Source organism: Patella vulgata, chromosome 7, assembly GCF_932274485.2.
Source record: "Patella vulgata chromosome 7, xgPatVulg1.2, whole genome shotgun sequence".
Lineage (NCBI taxonomy): Eukaryota > Metazoa > Mollusca > Gastropoda > Patellidae > Patella > Patella vulgata.
This window is the reverse complement of record NC_065885.2, coordinates 32,951,441-32,963,537: the sequence shown is the minus strand read 5'-3', so window position 1 is coordinate 32,963,537 and position 12,097 is coordinate 32,951,441. Positions and strand designations below refer to the sequence as shown.

The 12,097-nt window shown below is 35.4% G+C and overlaps 1 protein-coding gene across 1 annotated transcript in view; it reads right to left on the bottom strand.

Annotated features, from left to right (window-relative positions):
* Positions 1–452: 452 nt before the first annotated feature.
* Positions 453–12,097, bottom strand: part of LOC126827039 (metabotropic glutamate receptor 8) — a 106,772-nt gene continuing 95,127 nt past the window's right edge. Inside the window, exons 5-8 of the mRNA XM_050556198.2 lie at positions 10,336–10,548; positions 6,944–7,082; positions 5,588–6,497; positions 453–966 (exon numbers count right to left, since the gene is read on the bottom strand). Of these exons, the coding sequence (XP_050412155.1) occupies positions 619–966; positions 5,588–6,497; positions 6,944–7,082; positions 10,336–10,548 (1,610 nt within the window). The 3' untranslated portion in view covers positions 453–618. The remainder of the gene's footprint in view (positions 967–5,587; positions 6,498–6,943; positions 7,083–10,335; positions 10,549–12,097) is intronic.

The following is a 12,097-nucleotide window of genomic DNA, read 5'->3' as shown; positions in this document are numbered from 1 at the left end:
TGTTATTCTTGCAATGGACACGTCCGTGTTTCGTTCTGTGTATGTAATGGAAATCTTTCATCCAACGACTGGTAACATTCTTATCTTGAATAGTTATTCATTGATCGATGTCAAAGATTTCACAAACGATCTAGATTTAGAAGAGCCTTTCCTTTGAAGCCTATTTTCATTATTCTACATTTAGAATGATGTATTTCATTGGATGTTATTATTCACACTTTGTAGATATGCACGTTACCAATCAGCTATGCAATTTAATACAGAGAAAAGCCTGTCGGTAATTTTGAGTTGCTTTGGGCCACGGATATGCCAACATGTCTGGCATGAGTCGGATATGTTTACTGAGATGTCGTTGGTGCATTATACATCATCACAATGCAGCACCAGCCATCATCCCTGATTCCCCCAATCATGTACCATTGAATCCAATAGTTACCTTAAGACATGACAAATATTATGTTAGATTTTATTTGCTTATTAATACAACCATAACCGTACAAATATCTTTTATCAATATTATTATATACCCGCTTCATTCTCACTTTTCACTATTCATTCATCTGCTAGATACGTATAAACTAGTACACATAAAACGGTGACAAGGAAGACATCATCAGTTTATGAAGAATTAATATCATTTACTGTGGGTACTTGCATTGCAACGCCTTCGTCACAGGAGGACGTATCCTCCATACTGTCTGAGAATACAGCATTGTCCGTTTGCACCACTTCTTTGTGGACTGTTCCGTTTTGCACAATGATCCCCGACGGAAGGGGTAACGCCAACGTCACCCCGTATGATCGACTATTGTTTTTGTTATTGGCACTTTGAATCGACGTGGACGCCGCTTGGCGGACATTTTTATGGGGTTGTAATAATACTATATACACCTTTGGAGCAAAAAGACAAAACAGTGCTGTCGTCGCACTAATACTAACACACATACACAAGGAGATGATCTCGATCTGAAATGGAAAACATAATAGATAAATAAGGTATGAAGACCAAGTTATTCAAAGATGGAAAAAGCGCTGGATTGCGATAGTAGACTGTTAGGGAACTGGAGTCTCGATTGCAATTTCTAGATTTACCGGACGTGCACCCATGTACACTACGATGTGTACGTTTAAAGACATCATGGGGGTATTAATTCAAAGAGTAGGCGAACACGCATTATAGATTAAAATAATCTCCATATAAACCGGTGCCAATCTGGTTATAATAAGGTGTATTTTTGCCAATCCAGTGGCGCTTCCATCCACCCTGGAATTAACACAGTAGTACAGTAGTAGACCTAGACTAGTGGCATATTGATAAGGCATTATAGCAGACATATTCCACACACCTGCATAGGCCTTACAACTAGAAAGTTGAACTTACTTCTGTGAATTTTCAGTCTAAAATGACAATTTTAAAAGTAACTGTCACCTACTGGTGCACACGATATTTATATGAGGCTGCGATGTCGAACGAATAACAATTTGATATGCACACCCAGTGTCAGGCGAATAGCAATAATATGATATTCGGTGTCAGGCGACATGGACGTATGTACGGATCAGGTGCCTGACAAATAGCAGTGTGGCATCCGAATATCCACAGCATTTTTAGATTCGAAAAGAAATTACTAAATCTTTTTCACTTACTTTTTAAGATTATTAAAATAGTATATTGATACATGCTTATTTATTTATATATTTTAGATAAGGTGTTGATCCTTTTGGAGAATATTTCGTTATGAACTGACATGGATCATAAAGTTTGCCTACACCAGAGTCAGGGGACACATTGCTTGGAGATTTGCCGAGACACCAACAGCCTAGTTAAGTTTGAAGGTGTCAAACTTTTGTGAATTGGGGACCTGTTTTCATAAAACAGGTTTTTCATAAAACAGGTCCCCAGTTCACATAAGTTTGACACTTTAAAATATGAATTTATTAGTTTTACATATCAAGACACATTAGCTTAGGTTTGTGTTTGATATCCAAGAACTATAAATTACTGATTTTGGCTGATTACCATGGCAACATTTATTTAAAAATAGAATTTTCATCATATTCCAAAGTGAAAAACGAACGCAACCCTCTTTATTTGATTGAAGTCCTAAATAAATAATAACAACTAACAAAAAAACTTTTGATTCCAAGGTATTTTAGAAAGTTAAAAATAATGAAAGGTGCATTATGGGAGATTAGACAAATATAATAGTTACAAACAAGATAATGTAAAGGGAATTTGCTGAAAATTTCAGTCAAATTGATCCACTCTAAACCGAGATTTTAACGATTGAATTTTCGGCCTAGTCTTGATCATCATTACTAAAGTCGGTACGATAAAAAACATAGTCTCGATTATCCATTTCATGATTAAATCATGAAAGGAAGTCGAACAGCAAATCGGAACCTAATCCAATAAACATCGCAGGCTAGCGATGGCATCGAGGGTTGATTATGGTCTGGATAAGTTAATTAATGTCTAATTAATAATTTAGATAACATTTCAGGCCTAAAGAAAGACCTGCAATAGGCAGATTTAGCTCTTTCATAATGTATGTTGAATTGTTCATGTGATGTTTTAAGTTATTGTTAAATTCAATATTACCATATAAGATTATGTGAAATTGAGTCGTGTGCTAATATTTCTACTCTAATAAGAGGGTTTGGTTTATATTTTCCCCTCCAATGTGATATAAAACCAATTATTTATAAAACAGTTACCATGGTAACGGGCAAAATAGTTTTATTTGGGCAACTCAAGAATTATTGTCTCTTAAAAAACAAAACAAATTAAGATATGCAAAATGATCTTTTGTAGCAAAAATCATATTTAATATGTGGAACCAGGCCTTTGCAGTCATATGGCCATAACATAGCCAATGCGAAGAAATATCGATTTCAGGCAAATTAAAAAAAATATATATATATATGTTACTAAAGGAATATATTAATGAAATTTTGTACAGATGTTGGTGCACCACACGTTATTATATGCACAGAATTTTATTTTGATGTATTCAATAGTTATATGTGTTACTATGGGATTTAGTTTGGCTGTTGTAAAAGGCAAACTTCTCATTATTTTGAAATTGGCAGCATCTCAACTATGGAACCTTCACATGGCCATAACTCAGCCTATTTTTTGTTGTAATTTGCATATTTTATATATCAACAGAAAGTCCCCTTTAAGATAAGCATATTAAATCACAGTTTTTAAAAATTGGGACATGTGGCTGGTTTTGTAGTGGAGGTTCACAATTAATGAGAAAATGTAACCCGTCTTGAAAGACACCCGTCTGCTGACTGAATGACGTGACGTAAAAGGCGGTAGGTTCACTTTTACACTAGTTGAAATTTTCGTTACCATTGATAGGTGTTATGTCATCAATGTATCGGAAGGTATAGTTTTGCCTGGTTATTGTCAGATTAGTTGAAATAAAAGAGAACTAACAATACTGAGTAGTATGAGATTCGTGGTCTCATTTGCAATACATCTTACTATTCAAACATAACATATTATGAGAATTTTCAAAATGAATTTATGAGCTAAACTGTGGTCTATATTCAGCGGATTTAAGAATAAACTTTGTAGGATACATTAACGCACGTCTTTAAATATTACACAGTAGAATATAAGCTTTCGGATCATGCACAATAAGATGTAATCCCAGCAAAAAGGTTTATTGTTTCAAATATTATTATATCGATGAATCCTGGCGGATTTATGGCCAACTAAAATTAAACTATATTAATACCAGTTCGCCATCTTATTTTATCTGATGAAGACTTTTTGAACCAGCAGATGCCAGACAGGATAGGCCCACATTTTGCAAGAGATGGATAGAGAACAAACTAAAAACAAAAAGGATTTTTTGTATAATCAGTGGCCATAATCCAGAAAGGGACTGAGATGTTTGGAATATAAAGATATGTTTTAAGTTTCATCAAAATTGGATAAAAATTGTGACCTCTAGAGGGTCCACAACCTTTGTATTACATACTTATACACAATTTGCGTGGAAAGAGCGGCCATTTTGTCGGGCAGTTTCATTTCGATTTACCCGAAAGTCCAATTCAACCTTCATTATGGTGGAATGGGGATATATCTAAACGGTTTTTAAAATCGGAAAAAATGTGACATCTAGAGAATCCACAAGCTAAAAATGCTATTTTTCGACCAATCAGGGGCCATAATCCAGGAAGTTACGTTCTGGTATGTGTGATTATCAAGAGGAACCAAAATCTTTATGATAAAAACATATATTTAAAGTTTCATCCAAATCTGACAAAAACTGTGGCCTCTAGAGGGTGCACAACCGTGATATACCAAATTTTTACACTATTTGTGTACAATTTTTGTCCGATTGTCACGAAATTCGAACTCAACCATCATTAGTGTATAACTGTGATATATTCACACGTTGTTTTTTTTAAATCGGATAAAAATTGTGACCTCTATAGGGACCACAAGCTCAAAACACGATTTTTTCGTACAATCAGGGGCCATAATTCAGGAAGTTACGATCCGATATGCGCGAATATCACCAGGAAACAAGATATTTGGGTTAAAAACATGCATGTCAAGTTTCATCAAAATCGGATCAAAATATAAATTGTGACCTCTAGAGTGTCCACAAGAGAAAAATGTGATTTTTCGTATAATCAGGAGCCATAATCCATGAAGTTATAGTCCGATACATGCCAATATAAAAAGAAACCGAGATCTTTGGGAGATCATAGACCTATATGTCAAGTTTCGTCAAAATCGCATAAAAATTGCGACCTGTAGAGTATCCACAAACAAATTTTGGACGGGCACACAACCGTCCGGACGGACAGGGGCGACGACAATATACATCCACATGAAAATGTGGGCGTATAAAAAAGTAAGTACGCGCCTGACAGGGAACAAGGTATGACTTCATTGCCGCTATCTTGGAATGGTAAAGTTAATTCGAAAATCCATATCCGCCAATCAATGCTCGTACTTAAATTCACGAAGCCTTGGGCTTTTTTCGAAGAACGTATCCCCCAAGAACAAGAAAACCAAAATCAAGATGAGTACTACGTGGAGCCCAGTTCCACCAGAAGTATTACATTTATAAAAGGAGCAAGTTTATGCGCCTTCTGCAGTAATGTGCCTTTAAAAACCAAAGGTCGTGGAGTCGTTTAAAGGGGCATAATGGAAGATTAGATAAAGAGCTGGCAATTATAATTATAATAGTTAAAACTTAGATGATGTAAAGGAAATATGCTGAAAATTGCAGTCAATTTGCTCCACTCTGAACCGAGATATTAGCGATTGAAGTTTAGGCCTAGCTTCGATCATCATAACTAAAATATGTACGATAGAAACATAGTCCCGATTATCCATTTTTGCATTTAATCATCAATGAGCGTTGAGCAGCAGATCGGATTCAAATCCAGAGAAAATCGAACACATAAGATGGCACCGAGAGTTGATTACGGTCTTTTCATGTTAATAAATATCTAATTAATAGTTTATATAACATTTCAGGCACAAAGAAATAACTGCAATAGGCAGATTTAACTCTTGCATTATGTATGTTTAAATGATACCTGTACTCACCTTAAAGTCGTGATTAGCTCCAAAATAAATTGTAATGAAAGCGAGCCACACAATACATGTACTGTACATAGTGAAGGCGATATATTTCGCTTCGTTGAAATTTTGTGGTATTTTCCTTGTCTTGAAAGCATAAACGGTGCATAAAACAATTAAAAATATATTGTACGAAAGTGACATTATTGTTGCTATTTGACTGGATTTGCATTTCAGCACAATGTAATCGTTTTGTTCATAAATTTTCACAGTCGAGGGCTTTTCAAATCCTAACCAAGTTAAGCCCCCAATTACTTGCACTGATACAATGCAGATACAGATTAATATCTGAGATTTAGGACTCGTGTATCCTGGTCTTTTTACCATCGCTTTGATACCGCTGTTAAATATCCTATAGATACGATTGGTCTTTGTCAGCAGAGCGGCGTAAATAAAACACAAAGATACACCCAACCCCAAACGACGCAGTGCACACATTATAACAGAAGGCTTAGCCAGCATTACAAAAGATGTTCCGTAAGAAAGGAATATTCCCAGAAGTAACAAGTAACACAATTCACGTCCGCACGCCATGATAACCGGTGTTTTGTTGTAATGAATGAAGATCACCAAAACGGCCCCTGTACACAAAATCCCAAAGCCGGAAAATGCAACAGGCAGGATAAACCATAGACTAGATGGTTCCAAATGAAACTCTGGCAGCTTTTGGCACTCTGTTTTATTCACGTTTGGTCGAGCATCAATAGGACAAGCTACACACGTGTTCTCATCCTGAAGATATTCGTTTTCTTGACATGGAACACACATCCAGCAGCAACCACCATTTTGTTTTTTGGCTTGTCCGAATGTGCAGGGGTCACTGCAGATAGATCGTGGAATTTTATTCCAGTTCAGAGCCGTTTCGTTTAAAGTTAGACTGAAAATACAAACAATATAATTACAATCAATCTTTGAACTAATATAGATTATTGGAAGTAGTTTGTATCTATATTATCTATATTAGAGTCAGCTACATTTAGGGTTGAATTAAAGTTGAGCGCAGGTTCAAAATCCTGTAAAAAGATCGTCTCTAGTAAAGATTGAAGTTCAAAAACATTAAAGCGGCAATTTGAGGGTATTTGCGTGAGATAATGAATGAATGAGCGAATTGAAAATAATCCTGAATGCTATGGATTTGGAAAAAATCAGGATAATACTCAACAGCTCACAAATATGTTCTAACTCCACGCATAGTACATGATATGATACGATAATAATATATTGTTTGGGGACCCACAAAGGTGGTTGATATAAATACATTAGTTTATTGTTAGACATTTTGTCTGCCAACGACTATTAATTTTTATTTATTCATAGTCTCACCTAAAATTTCCAGTAAATATTCCTTCCCCAATTCTAACATATTCATAAATACCACTCGGTAATCTTTGAAACTGGAATACATCATAATTTCTTATACCATCACCGTTTGCGTCAAAGACCACTGGGTCCCCGTTTGAACCTGAAAAATAGAGTTATTCCCCTTTTGTCATCTTCACGATTTCGTTATATTAAAATGGAACGACGTCTGTCTCTTCAGTCTATAGACTGAACGTTTAGGGCTAAACAATTAACCAAAGTATGTCAGATGAAAGAGACCACGACAGCATCTCTTACTATACATTCGTACATGAGTTTTTTTGCTAGCGAAACTCTTCGATCTAAACAAACATTATTGTATTTTCAAAAGTATAATATCGCAGACGACAGGCAATTTATAACGAATCAGGCGTATTATTCTTCGGAAAATGATATATATCGAAGCATAACCGTAACGACAAAAAATCAACATCCCACATACATAGAAAAATACATCATGTATTCATATTAAGATATATATCGTCTGATATCAGAATCCTGAGATTAAGAAGAAATGATTATAAATGAGTCTGTCAGGAAATGTAATATTACCGCAGTTTAGAATTTATTTATTCTCATCTGTCTAATAATGTGATTGATCAGTTTGTTTGACCAATAACAAATGAGAAATACATGTCATTTGTTTAGGGCAGAATATCGAAAAAATATGTCTAAAAACAATTAGCTGACTGTAAATTGATCATTATTCACATATGAATTCCCTTTCTTGTCTGCGATATCAGCTTGTGTGGAAGCAGATGTTGGGCCATATTGTGATATTTTAACACCACTGATTTCTCTGAATATAGTTAAATTCTTGAAACTTATTTAAACTTTAAAAGAAATTATATATTCTACGTATATTTCTTTCGATTCATCTTTGAATTTTCATATAAATTGAATAGAATGGAAAGTCTTGTCATTTTGAGGCTAATGTGTCTTTTTTTTATTTTTCGTCTGGTCAGACGTGCAATGCTAGGGGGTAGAATCTTGAACGGACAGTGGATATTCGGCCTATTCCGAACGACTAAGTGACAGTTTACAAGCGGGATCGGGTCGAGGCCGAAAATTGCCTAGTTCATCCCCGGACCGGGACATTCTAGTCGAGAATCTAGTTCCCTTACCACTGGACTACCACAGCAACCCATTACATAGGAGACTTGGAAATTATTTTGCAGTATCAGAAGACCTTTTGACCCATCTATGTCAAACATTGACCTAAACCGAGTACGGATCCTTTTAAATTAGGATCGCGAACTGATAGACATTGGAAACCCTACTCCTTGTCACGTAAAACCGGGGAATCGAAACCACGCCAGTTGACCCAATGACAGACCTTATGAAAAAAACGCGGTCATCCAACCCACGATAATTTTAAAGGTGCTAAAGAAAGTCAGTATGTAACAAAAAGAGTGTGGCTGCTCGTAGATGAGTTGTTGTTAAAACGTTGAAAGATGATTCAAGAAATTAATGATGGCGGCGTTAACTAAATAGAAAGTAATGTGTACTTTAGATTATAGTTTATTTTGGAAATTTAGGAGCCCGAATGTGCTCCGTTTGTGTTTTAGTAAAAATATCCTTAACGGGGAAACTGCACGGTCAAAATTTTATTACCGATTTGCTCATGGTTCGCAAAAACAAACAACGAGCAAAACTAAGTTGTATCAAATAATGAAACAGTATCGATTGCACAAGACATTCTATTAATTTCAATCTACATGTAAGTACCACATAAACATTGTAATACTCCCATTATATACGATTATAAATATACGCGGTGTTTCGTTTACGTTATTTAAGAAGCTGGAATTTTAATTGACTCTACAGTCTATACATAAACAAGAGGAATCGGTTCCATTGTGTATCAAGAGATCAGGACTTAGAATCACCAATACTATTAATACGATGAACCGGCGCCATTCTAGTCGTATTGTTTACATATGTCACGTAAAGTTTACATTGGCAACAAGTGTTCCACAGAAATAAAAACTCGACAATAAAAGCAGATGAGTTTACTCCGGCGATCACTCAAGTGAGGACATATGTAGGTCATATAGATCGACACAAATCTATTGGAACATGTAAATACATATTCTTTTAATTACAAACGATCATCTTCTTGAACTCTGTACGCACCCCGAAGAAAATAGATTCAGCTCCATCTGTTAAACAAAGAATATGGGCTCTGGGGATATCTATATATTGTGCTAATCATTTCAAGTTGCATGGAATCAATGAATTATTTACGAAAAGTCTATATAATTAGTTCTACTAGATTTGGTTACCAAGGTCGTTTAATCTTCGAGGAGCCTGATTACAACATTCAGAAAACTTTCGTCCATGTGTGTCCAACACTCAACAGATCCCTTCAGAGATTAAAAAAAGAAATAAGTTATTGAATTTGCAATTTTCATTTACCCTGATTAAATATGGATCAAGGTTTTACAGGAAGTTCAAACATTAATGAAATAAATAAATCATTGTCCTATATAACACATTAGACATGCAACCCAAGGGATAGTCCATGTCAAATACTATCCTATATGGTTTGCAGACAGTAACTTGCCTTAGGATTACAAAAAAATCATATTAACACAAAACACATTTATATGAAAAACACCTGCTAGTATACTGATCTACTGTATACGAAGTTATTTTCGATATAAATGTGTCTCAGATATTATGAAATGATTTCCATATAATTGTGTCTACATCATGTATATTTAAATGCAAATGTTGGACATCAGGATTTTTTAAAATTATATTAGAATTATACTTCATAAACTAAGACCGATGTGATTTGGTCGTTGGTCTGGATTAAGACTATATATCTTTACTGTGTCTGAAAATTCACAACATCCCTTAAAAAGCATTATTTGAGATTAAGATATTTAATTTCAGTCAAATTACTTCATTCTGAACGAATGTTTAAAGGTTTGAAAGAAATAAACTAATTAATTTCGATTGGCAAGTACCATTGCCACGATAATAAACCCCCCAATGTCTTAGCCACCAATTATCTAGAGAGTTGAGTGTGGGTTTGTCATACGAATAAATATCTAAATAATAGTTTATAATAACAGCCACAAAAACGACCCACAATAGGAGATACCTGTTACATAATGTATCTTTAACTGCCCGTATCAAAGAAATCCATTAATGTCTTGTCATCGTCCAGGAACGAACCACGAGCGTAGTAGATATGTTAAGTCATGTGTAGTAATGTGAATATGCGGACCTTGGCTATCCATATTTGGAGGTATATTTTAGAGAACTGGATGCCACCCAATGGACGCGCAAAAAAGAGAAGAGAGAACAATATTCAGTCCTAATATAAATAATAAAAAAAGTTTTACCATTGATATTGACGTTGCGAATAAATCGTAACAATTCCTCTCCGGCCAAAGGTCTGTTTTTAAGGCACCGAGAAAAGTTTCGGTGTGTCCCTGGACAGTCGTAAGCCAACATATCATGCACACCTTGAGCTAGAGCATATACAGAGTCAATAACAAATTGTACCAGACCCTCTTGTTTATAATTCACGTCAGAACTCCAGAGACTTTCTGATCCTGAAAAAGAAGCAACAATCACTCCCCTTTAGCATACTTTATGCCATAGAAATAAAAATACAGTGACCATGATAATTGAAATGTCATAGAGACTTACCAATTCGTAACAATGGGCATGGAACGGGTTCCTACAGAATATCTTTATCTGTATTATCAAACAACAGCTTAAGAGTAACAATGGTTAATGAACTCATAACTCTCGTAACCATTGCTTCAAGAATTGGATAACACAGTCATATCTTTACCATTACACCTTTTATTTCAATATATCACAGGGAATCATCAATGTTAAGTCGACGGAGGGACGATACCCGAGTGAAGATGATTCAAAAGAGAGAGAGCGAGAAATGGGGTTTAACGTCCACTCGACACAAACTAGGTCATTTCGGGACTAACATATGGTTTAATTTTATTTCAATAATTCGCTTGCGCGTAGGGGTCTTTAGCAGTGGGAGGAAACCGGAGGACCCGGAGAAAACCCACGAGGTTGGACAGGCCACCCTACTCCTTGTCACGTACAACCGGGGATTCGAAACCACGCCAGTTGACTCAATGACAGGCTTTATGATACAGCACGCACGTGCTAACCATTCGGCCATCCAACCCCCCGTGAAGATGACTCATCAGAAACATCACCTTACCATATAGTAAGAGTAACAATGGTTAATGAACGGATAAAGTTAGTGACCGTTGCTTCAGGAATTGGACATTTTTAGCATTTAACCTTTTATCTTAATATGTCAAAGCGATCTTTGAGCGATGTGAAATAAGACGACCAATAACATTGACAGATTGATTGATGAAATAAAATGTTTTTCATGACATTTCAAATGACGAAAAGCAGTACAGCATTATTTTTATTCAATTTAAAATGTCTTCGGTGATGGATGCTATATCAGCTTTCTTTCGATATCCAAATTTAAAACCCACAAAGTAAAACTGTGAAAAAAATAACTGAGGGATGTGAAATGCCAAAGAAATATATAGCTTGATTCTTTTTTTTTTACTTGTAAGTCGAACAGTAGTGTTTATTAAATACACATTAGGTCATTTCAAATGAAATGAAATTGGGTTTAACATCTACTTTTCTGCACCGACTGGACTTATGACGACGGGAGGTCATTTCAATTTTTGTTCGAGTATTATAGGTGTCATTCTGATCTTCTCAATACACTTACTCAACCGAAATAGAGTTGATATCTTCCAAATTATAGCGTAGTTTAAAGCAGAAGTTTTGAATGCTTTCAGTTGGTGTCTTGGACACTTTGACCCTTTTTTGTTTTGATAAACATTATTTACGTGAACTGAGATGGAAGCGGAATCCTAGACCACCATCTCAATTTGCTTAACTGAAACTTGGTTGGGTGTTATCTTCGAAACTTGCCCTTCTTTTATTTAGAAATCACGGAAACAAGTTCCAACTTAAACCTACAAGAATCTTGGGGTTTTCAGTTTGTTGCAGTTTTGAGTTGAGTGATCCAGACTACCAAAATTGTAGTTCTACGTGATTGGCACTATGCGCATGCGTGAATTAAAGCAAAAGGATTGA